Source organism: Podarcis raffonei, chromosome 8, assembly GCF_027172205.1.
Source record: "Podarcis raffonei isolate rPodRaf1 chromosome 8, rPodRaf1.pri, whole genome shotgun sequence".
NCBI lineage: Eukaryota > Metazoa > Chordata > Lepidosauria > Squamata > Lacertidae > Podarcis > Podarcis raffonei.
The window spans coordinates 87302595-87327167 of NC_070609.1; the positions used below are offsets into that span (position 1 = coordinate 87302595).

The 24573-nt window shown below is 48.8% G+C and overlaps 1 protein-coding gene across 3 annotated transcripts in view; it reads left to right on the forward strand.

The window, feature by feature from the left end:
• The window catches only part of DMTN (dematin actin binding protein), a 57756-nt gene that overhangs the window by 6652 nt on the left and 26531 nt on the right, over window positions 1-24573 (forward strand). For all 3 annotated transcript variants that reach the window (XM_053401330.1, XM_053401331.1, XM_053401328.1), the window contains exons 2-3: window positions 18607-18666; window positions 20860-20916. In XM_053401330.1, the coding sequence (XP_053257305.1) occupies window positions 20899-20916 (18 nt within the window). In that variant the 5' untranslated portion in view covers window positions 18607-18666; window positions 20860-20898. The remainder of the gene's footprint in view (window positions 1-18606; window positions 18667-20859; window positions 20917-24573) is intronic.

The following is a 24573-nucleotide window of genomic DNA, read 5'->3' on the forward strand; positions in this document are numbered from 1 at the left end:
TGGTGGTTCAAATCCCCACGACGGGGTGAGCTCCCGTTGCTCAGTCCCTGCTCCTGCCAACCTAGCAGTTCAAAAGCACGTCAAAGTGCCAGTAGATAAATAGGTACCACTCTGGTGGGAAGGTAAATGGCGTTTCTGTGCGCTGCTCTGTTTCGCCAGAAGCGGCTTAGTCATGCTGGCCACATGACCTGGAAGCTGTACGCCGGCTCCCTTGGCCAATAAAGCGAGATGAGCGCCACAACCCCAGAGTCGGCCACGACTGGACCTAATGGTCAGGGGTCCCTTTACCTTTACCAGTGAGAGGGGAAAGAATAGAAGGAGATGCTTCATGCTGAATTGGGCAAAGAGGGTGAGAGGCAGAAGGGAGCAGGGGAATGTCCCCAAAGATGCCTGTCCCAGCTGCTGAAGAATCATAGAAATGTAGAGTTGGAAGATGTCGGACGCAGCCAAATAATACCTGATGAAAGGGGGGACTTTCAGAGGAGGGATTAAGATGGACATGAGAGTTGCTTGGGGACTCCAGGAAAAATGGGCTGGGGTGGGGAGAGAGGTGGAAGAGGGAATCAGGTAGGAGGCAGAGAGAGCTGAAGGGAATCGTGTCCCCCTTTGGGATATCAACCACGTGGTCATTTTGGTATGCAGTTCATGAGTTGTAAGAATGTTTGCCACACATTTTGAATGAAGCGAAAGCAAATTCCTCTTGACATAAGCAATCCTGTTAAATTAAAATCAGCTTAGCTGTGAGACGAACTGCGAGATCTAGACCTCCAGATTGTTGTGATGGACAGGGGCGCGCTTTTTTGTGTGAGTTTCCCCTCCGGTGATGAGGCAGCTGTGACTCTTTTCCATGTCCGAACAAGTGGCAGCTGTCCATCTCCGGGGTGCAGGTTAGGCTACTGCGGTGCAAGGAGCTGCCCTTGAAGGCTGATCAGAAGCTTCCGCTAGTGTGTGTTGTTCAGTCTGTCTCCTGATAGCATTGGGTTGTGGGGTTCTGCTACTCTTGTGCTCCAGTGTCCCAGCTTCAAAGGTTCAGTGTTAACTGATAAAGAACAACCACTTGGGGACCAAGACTATAAAAATTGGCTCCTGTCTTCCTATCCTATTTCTCCAGTCTGCTGAGAGCCCCCTTCTATTCATTTTGCCCCATCCACATAGTGGACCCATCAGACGTTCTGGCAATTTTGGAAATCCTCTGTCAAAGCATTTGTAGGAAGCAACATAACACCTGGCATTTGGTGCCCAGTGCTGGAATGGGTGTGATCCTAACTGGAGATGGTATGGATTTGGCATGTGTGTTTTATTCTGTTCTTTTTAATGAATTTTGTGGCCTAGCCCCAATTTTCAGGATGTTATTTATTTATTTATTTATCTCATGAAATGTGTAGACTGTTTGGTTGTAAAACACACACACACACACACACTTCAAAGTGTTTACAGAAAGATAAAACAATAAAACTTTCCATAAGAAGAATTAACAACAATAATTTAAAACTTTCAGAAAGTTAAATTAAATATAGACTAAAAACAGATTAAAACTCTCATCAACTTGCTAAACGTCTGGACAGACTTGTCCAAAGGAAAATGTTTTCAGCAGGTACCAAAAAGAGTGCAGGGAACGTTCCAGCTTTATGTCAATAGGAAGGGAGTGTAGAAAGACCAGGTTCTTACAAATGCCGAAAAGGTTTGATGTGGCACGTGTAACAGTGCCAGTTCTGCTTATCAAAGCAGTACGTTCAGGATGTCACTGAATGTAGCTCCTCTGAGGAGATCTGTGGAGCCTCCACACCATCACAGAGGCAGTCTGCCTTCAAGTTCTACTTAGCTGGGACAGGTGGCCATTGGCCTCAAGCCCTGGCTCTGAGTTTCTCAGGTGTATCCAGCTGGCCACTCTTGGCAACACAGAACACTGGACTGAAGATGCTCTTGTGGACCTTTAGGAGGTGGGTCTAGTCCAGATTGGTTGATTATGTTCTTATATTTATATCTTGCCTTCCTTCCATCATGGAACCCAAGGAGCCATGGATGAGGTGCTCCCAGGTGGTCCCATCCTGGCACTGGCCCGACCTGCCTACCTTCAGCGAAGTAGTGCCCACACATACCCGAAGACCAAACCCCTGGGAATTAGGGAAGGCTAGTGAGGTCGGATCCAGCAGGACAACGCTTAGGTTTTGTTCTGAGGATTGGGAAAACCAGTCTATGCACATCGTGATGGGAGAGTCTCAGAGAAGTGCCAAGAGGCATGTTGGCTTCCCAAATGCTGATTTCATAAATGGATAAACCAACCAACACAGTCCTGCTTCCCCTCTGGAAAATGTTGGAATGTTGTGGGTAGCAGGAGAGGATATTTTGATTAAATATTGTCCTTCCTAACTCACGCTTGTGTTTATTCACACAGCAGAGTACATTCCCCTCTTTACACAGGAGGAAGCTAGTTGCAGATTCGTTGTTGTTGTTTAGTTGTTTTGTTGTGTCCGACTCTTCGTGACCCCATGGACCAGAGCATGCCAGGCACTCCTGTCTTCCACTGCCTCCTGCAGTTTGGTCAAACTCATGCTTCAAGAACACTATCCAACCATCTCGTCCTCTGTCGTCCCCTTCTCCTTGTGCCCTCCATCTTTCCCAACATCAGGGTCTTTTCCAGGGAGTCTTCTCTTCTCATGAGGTGGCCAAAGTATTGGAGCCTCAGCTTCAGGATCTGATTAAGCAATCCAATTTGGCATGCCCAGATTGGAGTATATTCCTGGTAAGACCCCTTTGATTCCCTCCTAAAAGAATAAAGAATAAAAACAGCCTTCTTTTAAAAGTAATTAGAAGTTTACTCACATTCAGTTCACAGTTGTATCCCTGAACGTAGGCTTTAGAGATACAGAAGAGGGTTTGAGTTCATCCCATATAGGAACTCATCCCACATGCTGCTAGCTGAGAGCCAGCAGTGCAGCCCAAGAGAAGAAAAGGCATTAAAAGAGGAAGGGGGCTGCGTGACTGGACCTTTTGTGGGGTCTGGAAGGGTCACGCCCACCTACCTGGTCACATGCAAAGGAAGGATGCTCCAGGAAGGTCAACTGGCTGGACCAACACTCCCTTGTATGTCCACTCTAGGCAAACAGGAAATGTTGTATTTGACTGCTTATGTCACATCCCACAGAAAAGCCTCCCCATCAGCTGAGATGCTTCTAGGGGGATGTAGGAGCTTGCCTTGTGCCAAGCCTAGCTGCTGGTCCGTCTAGCTCAGGGACCAGGGTTGTCCACACTAGCAGTGGGAAGCCTCTGAACCTTCCACCCCACCTTCAAGATGTTGCTGGAGCACAGTTCCTTCCACCCCCTGCCCATGGTCCGTGTTGCTGGCTGAAGGTGAGGCTTGTGGGGAGTCCACCAGCACCTGAAGATGAACAAGGCTGTTTTCCAGCCATGGGATGGAACTGGGCACCTTTCTGGGCACAAAACATTTACCCTTCCAGAGAGCAAAGACCCCTGATGGGCAAGACTGCAGCGGATCCTGCCTGCAACAGATCCTGCTCTGGTTGGCTCTCAGCTTAGGAGCACTTCTTTATCCTTGGAGCATTGGGGAGGAGGACAGGAGGAGCCCTTAGTTAAGCAGACAGTCAGGATGGCACAGAGATTGGGGGGGGGATTCTCCAGCTGATGGAGAGGGGGGGCCCCTTCCAGCTGCCAGATTTATGCAAGTGCTCTGACCTCTTCTCCCCTCCCCCCATTGCCTCACCACAAAGGAACTTAGGAAATGTCACCCGGCTGGTCTCTGCTCTTCCGTGTTCCGGACATTCAGATCCAGAGTTTTGGGAGTGCGGCAGTGCCAGGGCTGGGCTGCCAGGAAGCTGCCAGGGAAGGCTGAAAGGTCTGTCTTTTCCCACCAGACAGCCCTCCCTAATGCACTTGTGCACATCCAGGCATACAGTGGGTGCCTGGACAGGACAGGGAAGGCCCTTAGCTGGCTGATAAGGTTTGTGCCAGAAAGACTCTGAGAGAAGGCACTGCGGGGCTGGGGAGGGGGAGGGGGATGTCAGCCAGAAAGTTGGAGTTTCTTTTTTAAGTTTGCAGGGACCTGGTTGCTGCTTCCTCTCATTTCTGAGAAGGCGAGGACGGTGCCATTTCTGTGCCTTAAAAACTCACTACTTTGTACAGTTCTGTCTGGTCTCCTCACCTCCAAAAGGTGTTGGAAAAGGTTAAGGAAAGGGCAGGTTAAGGAAAGTGACACCCCTCCCCAAAAGGTTGCAGAGTTTAGGACTTTTCAGTTTAGAACAGAGGTTATCAACCTTTTTGAGTCCATGGCTCCCTTGACCAACTACCTGCTTTCCGTGGCTGCCCTGTGGAGCTCAGGATCCCAGTTATGTCCCCCCTTGCCTGCTGAGCTGGCATCCCCTCACCCCTTTTCGAACACCCTCCCTTGTGGGGTGTTCCCTCAGCCTCCTCCCCTCTCCTTGGGAGTCCTCCAGGCAGCCACTGCTGACATCCTGGTCTCTGGGCTATATCCCCTGCCCCAGAGAGAGGTACCCCACAGGGGCCTGGGCCAGCCCCAGAGGCACCATTTGCCTGGGGAGCTTATAGCCAGAGCTGCTGCAAAAAACAAGCCTTTGGGAGGCAGAGACACCAGAGGACATCTGAGGAAGGAGGGAAGGAAAGAGGGACAGAGGCCAGTGTTGTCTGCAGCATCCCTGACCATCATTCAAGGTGCCCCAGGGTGCCATGACACACTGGTTGAAAACCACTGGTTAGACTTGCAGCGGTTCTCAAGCTGTGGGTCCCCAGATGTTGTTGGACTACAACTCCCATCATCCCTGAGCTCTGGCCTTGCTAGCTAGAGGTGATGGGAGTTGTAGTCCAAAAACATCTGGGGACCCACAGGTTGAGAAAGGCTGGTTTAGAGGAAAGGCAAGTAAGAGGCAACATGGTGGAAGGGGAAAGAGGAAAGTTTTCTTCCCTCTCTCACAACACTAGAAACCAGGCTTCCTCCAGATGGGCGGGGTATAAATACTAAATTATTATTATTATTATTATTATTATTATTATTATTATTATTAACCTTGTGAGGTAGGTGAGGCAAAGAGGCAGCAACAGGCCCAGAATCACCCAGCGACCTTCATGACTGAATAAGGACTTGAACCCTGGCCTCACAGGTCCAACGCTCTCTTGTAGCTGGTGAGGAATAAATAACCTCTGAGCCCCAAAGCACCATCTGCACTGAGGCCAATGGGACCTGGCCTCTTACCCATTGCACAAGCACCCACCTTGCTCCAGCCTCCCTCTGCTGAGAACACGTCATTCTGCTCCTGGGCCTGGCTCTGAGGTTCCTGTTTGGTTCCCAGCCCCCTGCTCCTCTGCAGCTCTCCCACATGCACACCAGAGCACGATGAGTAGGCTAATCCTGCTTTTAATCGCAGATTATGCACCCCATGACCCCCTTCCTGTATATCAGAACCAGGCAGTGCGGCTTCCCCTTCACAGAGGACCCGGGTTCCAGGGCTAGCCCAATATATTTGGGTGCCTAGTTCAAAATTCCCCCCTTCGCTCCCTCTCCATTACACACAGAGAAATTGACATGGGTCCCAGTCCATTGGGGATTTCTCTCCATTGCAGCGAGCAAGAATGCTCTTGTTTCCTGTCCCTGGTTTCAGGGGACCTCGCACAGGAAAACATACAGGTGGCTTGTTATATAATGTTGCTGTTTATTTATATGCCACCTTTCAGCCAGAAAGGCGGCTCCCAAGAATAAACAAGTACAGTGATGCAAATGATAAAATATTGCAGTGCAGCAAACATACCAGCATGCCAATACAATCCTATACGAGTCTAAATTAAACGCCTGACACTGCAAATGTCTTAAAACCCATTCAAAAGGCAGCCGATTATTCCCCACAAAAACATTGAGAAAGCAAGAATGAGAACGGCTAACAGATTGAGGGTGAATCCTGACAAGACAGAAGTACTGTTTTGGGGGGACAGGAGGCGGGCTGGTGTGAAGGACTCCCCTGGTCCTGAATGGGGTAACTGTGCCCCTGAAAGACCAGGTACACAGCCTGGGAGTCATTTTGGACTCACAGCTGTCCATGGAGGTGCAGGTCAATTCTGTGTCCAGGGCAGCTGTTTACCAGCTCCATCTGGTACGCAGGCTGAGAACCTATTTGCCAGCAGAGTGTCTCTCCAGAGTGGTGCAAGCTCTGGTTATCTCCCGCTTGGACTACTGCAATGCGCTCTACATGGGGCTACCTTTGAAGGTGACCCAGAAACTACAACTAATCCAGAATGCGGCAGCTAGATTGATGACTGGGAGTGCCAAGACCACATAACACTGGTCTTGAAAGACCTACATTGGCTTCCAGTACGTTTCCAAGCACAATTCAAAGTGTTGGTGCTGACCTTTAAAGCCCTAAATGGCCTCGGTCCTGTATACCTGAAGGAGCGTCTCCACCCCCATCGTTCTGCCCAGATACTGAGGTCCAGCACCGAGGGCCTTCTGGCGGTTCCCTCACTGCGAGAAGTCAAGTTACAGGAAACCAGGCAGAGGGCCTTCTCGGTAGTGGCACCCGCCCTGTGGAACGCCCTCCCACCAGATGTCAAAGAGAAGAACAACTACCAGACTTTTAGAAGACATCCGAAGGCAGCCCTCTTTAGGAAAGCTTTTAATGTTTAATAGGTTATTGTATTTTAGTGTTCTGTTGGAAGGTGCCCAGAGTGGCTGGGGAAACCCAGCCAGATGGGTTGGGTATAAATAATACATTATTATTATTATTATTATTATTATTATTATTATTATTATTATTATTATTAACTTCAGCAGCAGGTCCTCCTTGTAACGGTCCCAGGCAGCCTTCTCCTTGCAGAGTTGAGAGGCAGCTCAGCTCAGTAGCAATTGGCACAGGCACCAGAAAGGTCAAGAAGCCGGTTTGCAGCGCCTCCTCTCTCTCCCACCAAACAGCAGGAGCTGCCTGGAATGCTGAACCCTGTTTGGGGGTGGCTGAGATCCAAGACTAGGCTGGGATGCAACACGCCCAGCTGTGTAGCTTGCAACAGCAGAGGAAATGTGTGTATCTAGACTTCGTTTTTCCATCTCGTTCTGTTCAGCAGGAAACATCAGCCCAGCTGCTGGCGCTTTGTCCCACCAGCTTGAAACACTCTCTCGCCTGCATCCGAAGCTTCTAACAAACTAGACAGTCAGTGACTTGTCTCTAGTTGCTTGTTTGCAGGAAGCAGGACTGGCCCATTATATTGTGCTGCCTGAGGTGGAGGGCGAGGCGGGGCGCATCCAGAAGCTGGCTGACTGCAGGAACATTTGTGGGGATGTTCAGGGATGCAGGAGAGGATATATTGTCTGATTATAGCCGTTCCAACTTGTGTAAACAAGTTCCACATTTCAGCAGAGTAACATTCCCCTTTTTAAACTTGCAGCGGATGCATTTGCTCAGGCTCACTAAAGCCTCTATAATAATTGTTCTGGTATTTCCCCCTTATTCCCTCATAAAAGATAAGACACGACACAGTCTTCTATAAAAGTATAAAAAGAGTTTACTCACATTCTGTTCACAGTCGGATCACAGGAGGCAGACTTAGCTTAGAAAAGTAACGTACACCTGGAAACTATCTCATAAGGAGACAGTCCCTTTGTCCTCTCCTGGCTGGAGGCCAAGAGAGCATCTTTGGCTAAGCAGATGTTGCTTCTTCAATGCATGTAGTCAAAAATGGCTGCCCTGTCCTGTGCTTTTGTCGTTACCTGCACAGGTGAGGCCATGCCCACCTCTAGTCACATGCAAAGGAAGTCTGTCCCAGGCCAGAAAGAAACAGGAAGTTTACCTGCTGGCTGGACATTCATCCCTGTGTGTAAACATGTTCACTCTGGGAATGTTGTACTTGACTGCTCTTGGGTTTCACATCCCACAACATAGACTTTGGGCTTCTCTTCTAGGGCATCTTTGCAAATCTCCAGGTGGAACCTGCTCTGCCTCCTGCACCTGTGGCTCAGATGCCAGCTTTGGAAATGGAAAATTCTGAGTGGGGCTGTGGTGAGGACATACCCTTTCTGGCGACTGGCCTAGAAGCAAAAACAGCAGCAGCCAGGCCAGTTTTGGGGGTGATGGTGTGCTCGCTTGCTCTCTTCCTCACAGATCACCAATGCCAGGAAGGGCCTGCTGTCGTCTGCCTTGCGAAAAGAGCATATCTAGGCCAGACTGACATCCTATATAGAAAAAGGGTGTGGGGCTGTGTGCGTGTGTGTGTTGCTTTTTCCCTGAGCCTGACTGCACTCAGCTCTCTCCTTATGGCAGTTTCCGTGCCATTAACTTGGTGGCTCCTACATTAAGATTTCATTGTCTCTAATGGACTCTGCTGAAAAGGGAGAGGGGGGAGGGGCACTTCCTTGAGCCCCTCCACCGCCGCCGCCACTGCTGCCCTCAGAAATCCATGGGAAACTTGTGGCTTTGAGCTGCCAGTCGCTTGTGATTCCATGGAGGCTCTTCAGATGGAACGAGAGAAGTGGACACACCTCTGTTTACTCCAATGCGCTCCCGCTGCTGCCTTGGGGAGTGGGGTGTCTGCACATTAGCCACACTCCATTTCTCTCTCCTGTGAGATGCTCTGCTTGATGCAGTTTTTTCCTAAACCAGCTTCAATCTGATTTGATGGAGGGGTAAAGAAAAATCACTGAGCCTAGGACTTGCCGATCAGAAGGTTGGCGGTTCGAATCCCCGCGACGGGGTGAGCTCCCATTGCTCAGTCCCTGCTCCTGCCAACCTAGCAGTTCAAAAGCACAAAGTGCAAGTAGATAAATAGGTACCGCTCTGGCGGGAAGGTAAACGGCTTTTCCATGTGCTGCTCTGGTTCGCCAGAAGCGACTTAGTCATGCTGGCCACATGACCCGGAGGCTGTACACCAGCTCTCTCAGCCAATAAAGCGAGATGAGCGCTGCAACCCCAGAGTCGGCCACGACTGGACCTAATGGTCACAGCGATTTGAACCACCGATCTTCTGATCGGCAAGCCCTAGGCTCTGTGGTTTAACCCACAGCGCCACCTGCGTCCCTATAGAATAACAGGATTGCAGAGTTGGAAGTGTCATCCAGTTCAACCCCCTTCTATGCAGAAATCACAGCTAAATGTATAGGAGAAAAACTACTTTATGTCCCAGGCAGACCCACAAGGCTTTTTGCTCCTGCCAATGAGTGCCCCATAGGCTCCCTGCCAGTGCCACTGGTGGTGCCCTCCCTGGCCATTGGTGCCACATGCACCCTGTAAAAGTGCTAGATGTCCAGCAGGCATCCTGGAGCCCCAGGCACCCATTTCCAGGGGCTCCTGGGACTCTAGAAGGAGCTGAAGGGCAGCGCAACCTGGTGGGTGATGCCAACAGAGGACGTGCAGGTGAACTGAGGAGTCACAAGGTGGCAGGTGGCATCTGGCCCAGGTCTACTGGGGACTTGAGGAAATGCACTTCCAAGTTGGCAGCCTGACCGGCATACCTGTACCATATCCAGGTGGCGGGGGCGGTATAGACAGGGGGAAGTGTGGTGTAATGGTCAGAGTGTCAGACTAGGACTGGGAGACCGAGGATTGAATCTCCACTTGGCCAGGAGGCTCGCTGGATGACGTTGGGGGAGGGGCAGTCACTGCCTCCCAGCCTGACCTACCTCACAAGGTTGTTATGGGGATCACATGAGGTGCGGGGAAAGAACCATGAAAATGTCACTTTGATCTCCTTGGAGAAACAGGTAGGATAAAAATGCAAAACATTGACCACGAACAATGAAATGTTTGTTGCAGATATTTTTTCCACATTTATTATGCTATTTTTTGTGATTGTTTGTTGTTTAGTCGTATCCGACTCTTCGTGACCCCATGGACCAGAGCATGCCAGGCACTCCTGTCTTTCACTGCCTCCCGCAGTTTGGTTAAACTCATGCTGGTAGCTTTGAGAACACTGTCCAACCATCTCGTCCTCTGTCATTCCCTTCTCCTTGTGCCCTCCATCTTTCTCAACATCAGGGTCTTTTCCAGGGAGTCTTCTCTTCTCATGAGGTGGCCAAAGTCTTGGAGCCTCAGCTTCAGGATCTATCCTTCCAGTGAGCACTCAGGGCTGATTTCCAGGGCTGGTTTGGTCTTCTTGCAGTCCATGGGACTCTCAAGAATCTCCTCCAGCACCATAATTCAAAAGCATCCATTCTTCGGCGATCAGCCTTCTTTATGGTCCAGCTCTCACTTCCATACATCACTACTGGGAAAACCATAGCTTTAACTATACGGACCTTTGTTGGCAAGGTGATGTCTCTGCTTTTTAAGATGCTCTCTAGGTTTGTCATTGCTTTTCTCCCAAGAAGCAGGCGTCTTTTAATTTCGTGGCTGCTGTCACCATCTGCAGTGATCATGGAGCCCAAGAAAGTAAAATCTCTCACTGCCTCCATTTCTTCCCCTTCTATTTGCCAGGAGGTGATGGGACCAGTGGCCATGATCTTCGTTTTTTTGATGTTGAGCTTCAGACCATATTTTGCGCTCTCCTCTTTCACTTTCAGTAAAGCGTTCTTTAACATGAAAAAACTTGGTATACTTATTTGTAAAACGTTCTTGTTTGTAAAACCCAATAAAAAGCAAGCAAATCGAGAAGCCTTGGCCAGGTCGCGGGGGTTCCTGGTGCAAGGCCCGACGGGCGCCTCCGCTCCCTCCCCGCCTGCGGGCCCCTCGCTGGGCGAGTCCGGCCGGCCCCTCCGGCTGCTTCTGGAACTTGTGACCCGGCCGAGCGCGCTTCTGGCACCGTCAGCGGCTTTTCCATAGCCGCGGCCTCCTGACCCCGCGAGCTCGTGCAGCCGGGAGAGGAAGGGAGCGAGGAGGGAAGGCCCGGGCCGGCTGCCTCTCTCTCTCCTCGGCTGTCGGAAGCGCCCTCCCCGCGGCTGCCGGTCCCCGCTCGTGGGAACTCTGGACGCGCTCAGAGGCACCCTTGGGCCTGGCCGGGCGCACGCGGCTCCTCCTTATCTGCTCGCAGCCGGCGGGCCGGGCGGGGCGCCGGGAGGTTGGAGGGGGCGCGAGCCGGGCGGGCCCCTGCCTGGGCGCAACAGATAAGCACCACCGGCCAACCCTCGCTGCCCCCCGCGCCGCATCTCCGCAAACCGCCGGCCTCTTCCGAGGGCGCTCAGCACCAGCCGAAAGGCAGCCCAAGCGCCATTGCGCGCCTGCGCCCCGTCGGGCGCTCTCGGCTCGCCCTGAGTATTTCCTATGTAGGTTCTCCGGGGCAGAGGTCTCGACTGCTGCCCTAGGAGACCTCTGCGCCACCAGGACGTTAACAGAAACGCGGCTTGAGTGGAGCAAAAGCCGTTCACACGGCGGAGCTCCGGCGTTTTGGACTCCGATTCACATCAGCGCCCCTGGCGCTGTTGGCTGGGACTTATGCATCCCAAAATATCTGGAAGGGGGTCTTTGGGTGTGGCAAAGACCAGCGGACCCATGCCTTTGTGCCAAGGGGCACTTCGTCCAAGTCGCTGCAGAGCCGCTGGAAATGCAGCAAGAGAGGGTCTGCATTGCAGTTTGAGGGGGAAACGTGTTGAATGAGGCGTTGCTGCCGCTGTGCGGATCCTTTTAGTCCACCTGGGCAAAGATGCAGAGTGATGGGTGCAGCTCTTTCGCCAACCTGGTGTCCTCCAGGTGTTCTGGACTACAACTCCCATCAGCCCCAGTGACATGTGTCTGTGCCTCATACAGGGCTGGTGGGAGTAGTAGTCCAGAACACCTGGAAGGCGCCAGGCTGGTGCAGAATCACGCTTTCTAGTTTATTGACAGCTTGGGTCGTATACCTGCCCCATGTGAAAACCACTAGGTGGGCTGGCGCCTTGTTAAACTATGGAACTCTCTTCCACATGAGGCAGTCAAGGCCACCAGCTTGATCGGTTTTAAAAGAGGGCTAGCCTTATATTCCTCTGTGAATTTTTCCACCCATGGCTACCGACCACAACGCATATGCTCTGCCTCTATTTTCGCCCCATGGTCAGAGGCAGTGATGCTTCTGAATACGGATTGCTGGAAACTGCAAGAGGAGAGGCTGTTCTTGTGCTCAGGTCCTGCTTGTGAGTTTCCCGTTATGGGGGTCTGGTTGGCCACTGTGAGAACAGGATGCTGGACTAGATGGGCCATTGGCCTGATCCAGAAGGCTCTGCTTATGTTGTTATGTTTTGTGAGGAAGGGAAGTGCTGCGGGCTCAAGCTGAATAGCTCCCTTTTGCCAGTGACTTCCCAGAATATAATAATAATAATAATAATAATAATAATAATAATAATAATAATAATAATAATATTTTTTTTTTATACCCCACCCATCTGGCTGGGCTTCCACAGCCACTCTGGGCGGCTTCCCCAAAAATATTAAAATACTGTAATACATCAAACATTAAAAGCTTCCCTGAATAGGGCTGCCTTCAGATGTCTTCTAAAAGTCTGGTAGTTGTTTTTCTCTTTGACATCTGGTGGGAGGGCGTTCCACAGGGAGGGCGCCACTACCGAGAAGGCCCTCTGCCTGGTTCCCTGTAACCTCACTTCTCACAGCGAGGGAACCGCCAGAAGGCCCTCGGCGCTGGATCTCAGTGTCCGGGCTGAACGATGGGGGTGGAGACGCACCTTCAGGTCTACTGGGCCGAGGCCGTTTAGGGCTTTAAAGGTCAGCACCAACACTTTGAATTGTGCCCGGAAACGTACTGGGAAGCCTTACCTGAGGAGCCAATTTGGTGATGCGGTTCAGAGCACCTCAGCAGCTGGCTCATGCAGAAGTCCCCCCCCCCCCACTGAGAGCCGCCTCAAAAGCCCTCTTGAGAACAAAGGGACATGTCTTCCTCACCCAGTCCTCCTTGCCCTCCCCTTGACTTTCTGAGCCTATGGAAAATGCCTATGGAAAATCTGAGTGTCTGGATGCTGCCAGGCCTGAGTGGCCGACCTCTCCGGCACACACAATGTGCCCTTCATGCTCCCTGCCTGCTAACGCTGCCGCCGCACACAGACCCGGCTTTCAGGCAGATGAATGGGACACGCCTGGTCCCAGCATCTTCCACAGGGGATTCCAGATGCCTCCACAATCCCCTGCCGTCCAGGAAAGAGCTTTTCTGTTTAGCTGCAAGGACATGAGGCAACTAAGTCACAGAGAAGAGGGCGGCAGAAAGAGACACGCTGCCCTTCCCGATTTCACCCAACTTTTTCTAGAGGCTCGTTCCTTCTGCAGTCATTGCAAGACAAATTTCGGAGGCAACAGCACCTTAAAAACTTACCAGGTTTATTTTTGTTGGGACCTATGTGGGCCAGAGGCAAAGCCAGCACAATAACTCTGGTAGCCCTTTAGGTATCTATTTGCTGCAGAAGCAGCCGCTCAGAACAACCTCTCTTTCCTGGTCAGTACCAGCTAGTTAATACCCCATGAGGGTACACGTGACATCATCATCATCATTATTATTATTTTGCTCCAACATGCATCACTTTACCCTTGTTGACATTGAATTGCATTTGCCATTTTTCCACCCATTCACTCTGTTCGGAGAGGTCCTTTCGGAGCTCTTTGCAACCTCTCTTTGTTTTAACAGCCTGAACAATTCAGTGTCAGCAACCGTATTTGGCAACATCTTCACTGCTCACTCCTAACTCTGGATTCTTTATGAACAAGCTGTGCATGTTTGAGGAAGGGGCAAGGTGAGCGTCAGGGCAGCCCTCTGCAACCAGATGTGCTGGTGCGCTGGTGGGGAGTTACAGTCAAAAACATCTGGCGGGCACCACCAGACACAAAAAGGTTGTGCTAGAATGTAGTTGCAGCTTTGAAACTTTGCACTTTTTGCTGCAGCCTTTCCTTTTGTTTCTAAAATGGTTACATAGCTTTTCTGTTCAAAAGACACAAATTATACATATACATTTGCCAGGAGAATGATTAAAAAACAAAGTCATGGAGGCAGGAATGCCATCTTGGCACCGTGACCATGGGTGCCTGGGGCCATGGGCCCCAGGGAGTTGGCACCTATGCATGGAGGAGACGGCTATCAGTGGCTGCTAGCCACGATGGCTAGGCTCTGCCTCCACAGCTGGAAGCAGCAATGCTTCTGAATCTCAGTTGCTGGAAACCACAGGAGGGGAGAGTTGCTCTTGAATAGAATAGAATAGAATTTATTATTTATACCCCGCCCATATAGGGACGCGGGTGGTGCTGTGGGTTAAACCACAGAGCCTAGGACTTGCCGATCAGAAGGTCGGCAGTTCAAATCCCCGCGACGGGGTGAGCTCCCGTTGCTCGGTCCCTGCTCCTGCCAACCTAGCAGTTTGAAAGCACGTCAAAGCACAAGTAGATGAATAGGTACCGCTCCGGCGGGAAGGTAAACGGTGTTTCCGTGTGCTGCTCTGGTTCGCCAGAAGCGGCTTATTCATGCTGGCCACATGACCCGGAAGCTGTATGCCGGCTCCCTCAGCCAGTAAAGTGAGATGAGCGCCGCAACCCCAGAGTCGGCCATGACTGGACCTAATGGTCAGGGGTCCCTTTACCACTCTGGGCGGCTTCCAACAAAGTATTAAAATACAGTGGTCTGTTAAACATTAAAAGCTTCCCTCTGCCTGGTTCCCTGCAACTTGGCTTCTTGCAGTGAGGGAACCGCCAGAAGGCCCTCAGCGCTGGACCTCAGTGTCCAGGCAGAACGATGGAGGTGGAGACGCTCCTTCAGGTATACTGGACCGAGGCCATTTAGGGCTTTAAAGGTCAGCAGCAACACTTTGAATTGTGCTAGGAAACGTACTGGGAGCCAATGCAGATCTCTCAGGACCGATGTTATGTGGTCCTGGCAGCTGCTCCCAGTCACCAGTCTAGCTGCCGCATTCTGGATTAGTTGTAGTTTCCAGGTTACCTTCAAAGGTAGCCCCACACAGAGCACATTGCAGTAGTCCAAGGTGCTGCTCATGGGTTTCCCACAGACATCTGACTGGCCACTGTGAGAACAGGATCCTGGGCAAGATGGGCCACTGGCCTCAGGTGTGTTTTTAGGGTGGTGCGGCCGATGTGGTCGCACTGAGTGCTGCAATGCGCTGCAGGGGGCACCACAACAATGCTGTAGACCCGAGCGCAAAAGGGGGGCAACTGAATTTTATCCTTGCCCAGGGTGCCTCTTAAATTTTAGAGCCCAAAGTCTGCTACTGCTGGCCTGATCCAGGAGGCTTTTCTTATGTTCTTGAGTCCTTAAGGCAGCCATACGGAAATCCCTTTGTTTCATCTGTGGTTAATGGATGCATTCTATTTCTTTATGTAGCTGTTTGAATTATGGATATGTCACTATTTGTTGTTATGAGAGAAGGGACAAAACCAAATTCCACTTCCTCTGGGCCTGGGACTCTCTCTTTGGGCTCTGCCATGTGGACCTGAACTATCATGGAGTTTCCTTTGCGCAGATGCACCTTGAGAAAGGCTCTGTGTCATTGATTCCTAAATATTCCTTCTGTTTTTCCTGCGAGATGATCTTCCTCGTGGGTCTTTCCAAGTGTCTGCTCTTTGCTCTTCTTCCTCCCTTTTTCTTTGAAGCAAAAAGTTAGGGGCCTAGGAGGCTGCCTTAAAAAGGTAAAGGTAAAGGACCCCTGACAGTTAAGTCCAGTCGTGAACAATTCTGGGGTTGCTGCGCTCATCTCGCTTTCCTGGCCGAGGGAGCCAACGTTTTGTCTGCAGACAGTTTTTCCAGGTCATGTGGCCAGCATGACTAAGCCTCTTCTGGCAAAACCAGAGCAGCGCATGGAAATGCCATTTACCTTCCCGTTTGAGTGGTACCTATTTATCTACTTGCGCTTTGACGTGCTTCCAAACTGCTAGGTGGGCAGGAGCTGGGACCGAGCAACGGGAGCTCACCCCGTCGCGGGGATTCGAACTGCTGACCTTCCGATCAGCCCAAGGCTCAGTGGTTTACACTACAGCGCCAACCGAACCCTTGGCCTAGCTGGCTTAGTAATGGCTCTCTGGAATGCCAGACAGGGAATCTTTCCCAGCCCAACATGGAATTTCCAGCGGGGATGGAACCAGGGATTTTCCGCTTGCAAAGCAGATGCTTTGCCCTTGAGCTTCGGCCCTGCTAGCGACAAGCAAACACCAGGGTGAGCAAGAACCACCCACCCACCTCAGCACTGCTGCCTCCTCCTCCCAGAAAGCAGGCTGCTCATTAGGGCTGGCTCTGCTTGTCAGCCGAGCGTCTTCGCCCGCCTGGCTGTTGCCAGGGCCTTCCTCTGGAGCCTTCCCTGGGGGCTGCCGCTTGCGACAAAAGGGCTCATTACCTCTTCCTTGGCTGGCAAGTGCCAGGCGGGCGCGAGGGGCGGGCATGGATCAGTTGCTGGTCACCAGCCCAGAAACAGGCCTCTTTGGCAGACCCAGACCCAGCGGAGCCAGTTCCCCTCCACTGAGCTAAGAGAGAGACCCCCACATGTCTTCACAGGCTCAGCAGCTCTTTCTGATATTTCGGGTTGCTGTGATTTTACTGAGTTGCATTCACTGCTCGATAAATTAATGGTTCTGGTTTGCTTTATTTATGTGCTTGATATTCCAGTGTTTACAGCATTTGTTTCCCCTCCCCTATTGTGACTGTTGTGAGCCGCTTTGAGCGCAGTTTTTGTTGTTGGGGAAGTGGAATGAAAACGTTAAAATAGTAGGAATCTGTGCAAAGAATATAGATAACGTAAGCAGTATAATGAGAACTATTGGAAGTTACATATTTTAATTTGTCATGCAAGTGTAATATATTGTACTCTTTTATGTTTGTTCGTTTATCTTTTCTTCATTTATTGTTTCTGTTCATTTGTATCGTTTTATATGTTATGTATATTTGTCTATGTGAAAAATAATGAAGATTTTCTTAAAAAAACACACATTGAAATTGAATAAGAGTCAAATAACACGCATGAAAATGGAGTTGTGGGGAAGAGACTGTTAGTTGAACACAGCTGGGAAAAAGGGACTCAGTTTGTAAATAGTTTTTTGTGGTGCTGCTGCTGCTGCTGGGTTGATCTCAGATGCTGTCCCTCCATTGGTTTCTGTTATGTACTGAAGTTCTCACCCTGGGCCAGCAGGGGGATACTGTAGATAGTTTTCACTCAGGTCCACATATGCAAATAAGGAATTGAAAGTGACGTTCAGTGATTGGATAGTTACAGAAAGTTGTTACTGTTGCCTTGTAGTTGAACTCTATATAAGCAGGCTGGCTGAACCCTTCAGTTCAGTTCTGTTCTGGCCTGTGAATAAACAAGAGCTATTTGAAGAATCTCTGTGTCGTCTGATATGTTCACCCACAACTTAACAGTTTCCTGCTGGGACAGCTCTGGGTCTTCTGATTCGTGCTCAGTTAGGAGGAACTTTCTGACGGTGAGAGCTAATTCAACAGAGGAACGGACTCTCTTGGGAAGTGGTGGACTCTCCTTCCTCGGAGGTTTTTGAACAGAGCTTGGCTGGCCATCTGCCAGGGGTTCTTTTGCTGTGATTCTTGCATTTCATGGGGGTTGGATTAGATGACCCTTGGGGTTCCCTTCCACCTTTACAGTTCTATGATTCTGTCTCCATGGATGGATTTGTGAAGATGGTGGCCCATCAGGCATTCCATCATTCTCAGCAGGTGAATGAATCAAGCACCTGGGCCTGCCCCAAATTTCCTCTTCTCCATGTGCTTCAGGCTCTGAGGCTGAAGGCATTTCTGAGACCTGCCTACCCCCAGCTTACAAGCTGGGCAGCTTTGGAGATGCTCACCCATTTGTGTTTGTGTGTGTGTGTTTTTAAAATAATTTATTTATTTAACATAATTGTTAAATAATTAATAAAAATATCAGCAAAATATTGCAAATACATACATACATATATATATTTCAAATAAGCACATATATATGGAAAAAGGAACAAAAGAGAAAAGAAGAAGAAGAAATAAAGAGAGAAAAAGAAGTTGGAAGAATTTCTTCCAAATTTATTGTACAAATATTTCAGTATGAAAATAATTTTAAAAATTCATTGGTTGACTTCCATCACTTACACTGCGCTTCCTATATAGATTTTAAGCAAGATTGTATCTGTCATTCTGTATTTTCCCCATACCATCTCACACAAATATTCTAATCAATAAGTTTTCATAAATCTATTCTAAACACAACCGATACCTTACATTTAATCCTTGTCTAAATAAATAACCATTTATTTATTTTTCCAATTTTTAAAATTAATTTTCAACATTTATCACAAACATAACATATATAACACACAAAAAGAAACATACATTACAATACTAAAGAAAAATAAAACAAAAATAATAGACCTATTACTTCTAAAACCCAATTTAACTTTCATTGTTAACTGACTTCCTCAAATCCCCCCCAACTGAATTTCATTGAATCGCTTTGTAACAGCTCTCCAAAATCATATTTCTCATGAAATTAACTCCTTCAGTTTACTATCCTCTTCTCTTTTCTTAATAACCTAGTCCATAATCTTTTAGAATTTATTCTTATTCTAGTCCTAGGCCTGTTTGGTACTTTCAAGTAACTTCTAACATCTTATCTTACAATATTTACAGAAATAATCATTTAGACATTTCCATTGTTTCTGGATTATATTTTTTGGTTTTGGTCTTATATTTTATTGTTATCTCTCATTGCAGAAGGAGCCGCTCATCCAAGTCCCAGCCAGCCCGGAGGGATGGGAACAGCCAGGTGAACAGGTAGGTGGCCCCCACACCTATTTCTCCATCTCTAACAGAGGCTGGCTCTTTGCGGCCTCCCTCCATGTAAATCTCTTTCCCCCCCCAATTTTTTAAATTGGTTTTCCATATTTATAAACAAACACAAATACACAAACAAACAAACAAAAATCTTAAATATAATAATTCCACTTTTGTTTACATTGTTGGATGACTTCCTTGACTCCCCAGGCTGAGTTTCAATGTATATCATTGCAACAGTTTTCCAAAACTATTTTCACATAAAATTTACTTAGGCAATTAACATCTTTCTTTCTTTTCATTTTCACTTTAGACATAGCATTCTATAACATCACACATTTAAATCCTAGGCCAGTCTGCTGCTTGCAAATATTTCTATTTAGATTATCTTAGCATATTTGGTTAAATAGTCTTTGCATTTCTTCCATTCCTCCTGGTACTCCTCCTCCTTCTGGTCATGGACTCTTCCGGTCAGGTCGGCCAGCTCCGAAAAGTCCATCATCTTCACCTGCCATTCCTCCACTGTTGGTACTTCTTGTAGTTTCCAATTTTTGGCCAGCAAAATTCTAGCTGCAGTTATGGCATACAAAAACAGTCTAACGTCTTTCTTGGGCAACCTCCATGTGAATCTCTTAGCTTCACCTTTGCAATCCTGAGATCATGCTGGCCTGAACCCTCCCCACCCCCACCATCCAATCAGTTTCCCAGCCCCCTCCCACCGAGCCATGAATCTTTCATGTGCCTGTCACCTGCCCCTCATCTTCCATTAGCTTCACTTCCCCTCACTCTGCTATCCCGCCGCCTCCTCACCTGCCGCCCACAGTCCACGCTTGGCAACCTCAGCCCCCTAATAGGGTAGGAAGGCAAAGCCCATAGAGACCTGGACGTGGCAGAACTGTGGCGGCGAAAAAGTCCTGTTGGGAGTTGCCTTCACCCGTCTGGTTCCTTCCTTGGCCTTCCTGACTGACCCCTCATCCGTACGCCTCTTTTCTGTAGCTGAATCATCTTCAAAGTGACTCACAACAGCAACGCTGCCTTCAACTGTGGAGACAGAGCATAGCCGTCCTGACTAATAGCCTTCGATAGTCTTCTCCCCGCTGCCTCCAGTGGGAGGGAGTTCCATAGTTTAACCTGGTGCTGTCACTGCTGTGTGAAGAAATGCCTTGTTTTTATCCCACCAGTTCTTTTATATATATATAATAATTTTTATTAAGTTTTCCATTTTAACAATCCAGTCAAATCACATTAAATATTCCAAATTATACAAATACATATCATAAAGTCCAAATATTTCGCCAAATTATAAATTTTTGTTGGGGCTTCAATGGGGTCCAATCACCTTATGTATACAGAATTAAATATTAAAAACTTCCCTAAACAGGGCTGCCTTCAGATGTCTTTTAAAGATAAGTTAGCTGCTTATTTTCTTCGCATCTGAAGGGAGGGCGTTCCACAGGGCAGGTGCCACTACCAAAAAGGCCCTCTGCCTGGTTCCCCCTAGCTTTGCTTCTCACAGTGAGGGAACCGCCAGAAGGCCCTTGACCCTGGACCTCAGCCTCCGGGCAGAACGATGGGGGTGGAGTAATGCAAAATGTGCTATATGGCAACCCCTTTTTAGGGTGCTTTAACAGAGAAAGGGAGAGAGGAGGTGCTGCATGTCATAGCTAGCTTTTGCATCGCCTTTCATCCACATGGAGCCTTTTATTAATTTGTTATTTATTCCATTTCCATCCCGCCTATTTCTCCACAAGCTCAAAGTGGTGGATGTGGTTCTCTTTTTACCCTGTTCATTTTCCCAGTATAATTCTGAATAACTTGGGAAGATCACTGCCATTCCATTTTACCGATGGGAAAATGAGGCTGAGAGATTGCAGCTGCTGCCTGCTTGGCTGTGATTTCCCAGGAGGTGTCCTGTCAGTCAGAGGGGGGTGGGATGGAGGCAGACTGCTCCCCTTGGCTGTTCCAAAGTGATGACAAGAGGAACCTTATAGGACAGGCTGTTTTGGACTTCAACTCCCAACAGCCCCATACAATGCTGTGGGGCTGATAACATCAAGGCCCTGCTGTCTGGGGAAGATAAGAGTTGGTTCAAAACATCTAGAAGGCACCCAGTTGGGCAAGGCACTTCTGGAGAAACTGGCCCTGTGAGAATCTGCTCCTTCTAATGTAACCTGCCTCCTTCTCCTTGGACAGGACTTGGTGAATGAGTTGGACCTTCAAGCAGGAGACTGAATGGAGAAACTACAGAAGGTAACCGAGCTGGTCTGGTCTGGCCCTGCCCTGGGAAACGGGTTCCATGAGTTCTCTGGGGCTCTCATTATGGGGTGAGGAGGGGATCTGTCTCGCCAGAGTGGTGCATGCTTTGGTTATCTCCCGCTTGGACTATTGCAATGCGCTCTACGTGGGGCTACCTTTGAAGGTGACCCGGAAACTACTACTAATCCAGAGTGCGGCAGCTAGACTGGTGACTGGGAGTGGCTACCAGGACCACATAACACCTGAGAGATCTGCATTGGCTCCCAGTACGTTTCCGAGCACAATTAAAAGTGTTGCTGCTGACCTTGAAAGCCCTAAACGGCCTCGGTCCAGTATACCTGAAGGAGCGTCTCCACCCCCATCATTCAGCCCAGACACTGAGGTCCAGCACCGAGGGCCTTCTGGTGGTACCCTCTTTGCGAGAAGTGAGGTTGCAGGGAACCAGACAGAGGGCCTTCTCGGTAGTGGCACCCGCCCTGTGGAATGTGAAGGAAATAAGCAGCTATCCTGTCTTTAAAAGACATCTGAAGGCAGCCCTGTTTAGGGAAGTTTTTAATATTTAATGCTGTATTGTTTTTAACACTTGATTGGGAGCTGCCCAGAGTGGCTGGGGAAACTCAGCCAGATGGGCGGGGTATAAATAATAATAATAATAATAATAATAATAATAATTATTATTATTATTATTATTATTATTATTATTATTATTATCTCCAGGAAACCAGGTTGTGGGTAGCAGCAGGCAAAACAACTTTGGTGCAGAAATTGTGATGGCTCCCGAGTCCATCGCATGGCAAGTCCTGGCAAACTGTGTCCCACTGCAGAGACTGTGGGCAGCCACCCTTTCCTTTCCCAGGGGCTCAGGCCAAAAGTTAGATCCAGCAGAATTAAAATGCATCTTCTTGAAGTTGAGTGATTTTCACGCAAGTTTCCCTACTTCCTGCCCCTCCTTCATATTAATTTGCTGTATTTATTCATTTCAAAATAAATAAATGGATTGTCATTTAAATTTTCCTCGGGGCAAACAAAAAATACCTAAGAACAAAAATACCTACATAACAAAACTTGACTGTGAGCTTAGTCCCGGTGCTGCTTTCTTGACAAATAGGAGGGTGTTGGCGGAACTGAAGTAACCAGAAGACACAAAAATAGATATGATGTAGAAACAGCACAGGATGTAGAATTGCCAAAAGAGGTAATTCTTACATTTTTAACCTAAAGGCCAAAAGTGTTTAGGAATAATACCACTCCACAATAGATGATAAAGATCTGTGGGGAAGGCCTGCCCCCTGTGCTCTCCAAAACAAATTTGACAAACGGAAACCAAAAAACAGAGTGATGTTTTGGATTTTATGCCTCTGTTCTACTGCATCACTTTTTCTGCAGCTGCTAACTGCCATCCCTTTGGAGTGAAACGGGAATGGTTCTCTGGTGCTGGGTCAATATATTTATTAAAGTATTTCTGGATAAAGCCACAGTTGTCATATCAGCTTGGCATTTAGCACAGATGTTGTAAAAGTGTGGTGTTCTGTTTTGGGACAGCCCCACTGAAGAAGGCAGAAGGGGTTATCCAGACCTCGATGCTGGTTGCGAAGGGGCCCCCATGACAATGCAAGCTTCTGGGCCCCCAAAATGTAGGCCCACCACTGTCTGGGTGCCAATGTTTTGAGTTTGGCAGGGCCAAACTGCCTCAGAAGTCTCCTAAAAGTGACCTGTTTCATCCCAGACATGATGCAACAACATCACTGTGCCATTGTTAATAAACAGGAGAAGATGGTCTGTGAAGTGGGGTGGAAGAGCTAAAAAGTGATGCAACATTAACAAGAATAGAATAGAATTTATTATTTATACCCCGCCCATCTGGCTGGGTTTACCCAGCCACTTTGGGCAGCTTCCAACAAAGTATTAAAAAACAGTGCTCTGTTAAACATTAAAAGCTTCCCTAAAGAGGGCTGCCTTCAGATATCTTCTAAAAGTCTGGTAGTTGTTGTTCTCTTTGACATCTGGTGGGAGGGTGTTCCACAGGGCGGGTGCCACTACCGAGAAGGCCCTCTGCCTGGTTCCCTGTAACTTGGCTTCTCGGGGTGAGGGAACCGCCAGAAGGCCCTCAGCGCTGGACCTCAGCGTCTGGGCAGAACAATGGAGGTGGAGACGCTCCTTCAGGTATACTGGACTGAGACCGTTTAGGGCTTTAAAGGTCAGCACCAACACTTTGAATTGTGCTCAGAAACATACTGGGAGCCAATGTAGGTCTTTCAAGACCGGTGTTATGTGGTCTCGGCGGCCACTTCCAGTCACCAATCTAGCTGCCGCATTCTGGATTAGTTGTAACAAGTTTGTGTTTGGATTCTCAAGCAAGCCTAAGACAAGATTCTGCAAGCTATTTTTTATTTAATTTAAAATCTATGGCTAATCTAAGGAGAGGTTGAGCTCAGGCGCCTTCACTCTGACCATTAGGTTGGCCATTCATTTTGAGGCCTTCCAGGCTGAGAAAGGACTGTCTTAGCAGATCTGCAACAGCAGCAACAACTTTTGCCTTTGTGAGGGAAGCATGTGGTTGCAAGGTTGACTGAGGGGAAAGGGGTTACTTGCTCTGTATTAATCTTCTCTTTAACTTCACTGAATGTAATAAACAGTCCACCCATCAGGTTCTTTCAGTACCTGCAAATGAGAATCTGAGTTACACCACTACAGGGAGGGCTGTGATGTGTCCAGGGATCTAATTAAATGGCGTTAAATCTCCTTCTCTGTTTCCTGCGTTGAGCTGGGTGGTTGAATGGGGTGGCCTGCAAGGTCCCTTCGGACTCTGTGAAATTTGAAAACCCTGTTGGCAGGATTCATGTCCTTCAAAAGGTGGCTGTAGAATATTTGCAGAATGATCAGTGGGTTTCTGTTCTGCTCAGCAGAAATATGCAAAATGGGGAAGCAGTTCTAGTAAAACAGATTCCAACACCCATTTGGAAATATTTTTGGAAGAAAGAGCCAACACCCTCTGTTGATATTTTATTAAGTTGATGAAGGGGATTTTTTTTTTAAAAAGTGGCATGTTAGTGACATCCCAGAAGTCTGTGATTCCACTTAATGAACTGAATTTGATCAGTGTCTCCAGTGTCTCTGCTGAGATTAAATTCACTCCAGAATTCACACGCAGGAGGGTGCATTAAAGGGGGGAGATGGCTGAAGCATGGAGCGTCCCAGCCGCCCAACACCCCTTGAGGCTTAGCTTGCTCCACCCTTCCCCAACCTGGTGCCCTCCAGATGTTGTGAATGGCAGCTCCCATCAGCCCCAGCCAACATAGCTGGCAAAGACTGCCATGTGCTCTCTCGGTAAAGGTCCTGTCACGGACGACTCTGGGGTTGCAGCGCTCATCTTGCTTTATTGGCCAAGGGAGCCAGCGTACAGCTTCCGGGTCATGTGGCCAGCATGATTAAGACACTTCTGGCGAACCAGAGCAGCGCACAGAAATGCCGTTTACCTTCCCGCCGGAGTGGTACCTATTTATCTACTTGCACTTTGAGGTGCTTTTGAACTGCTAGGTTGGCAGGAGCAGGGACCGAGCAACGGGAGCTCACCCGTCGCGGGGATTCGAACCACCGACATTCTGATCTGCAAGCCCTAGGCTCTGTGGTTAGCTTGGCTAAAAAGATGAA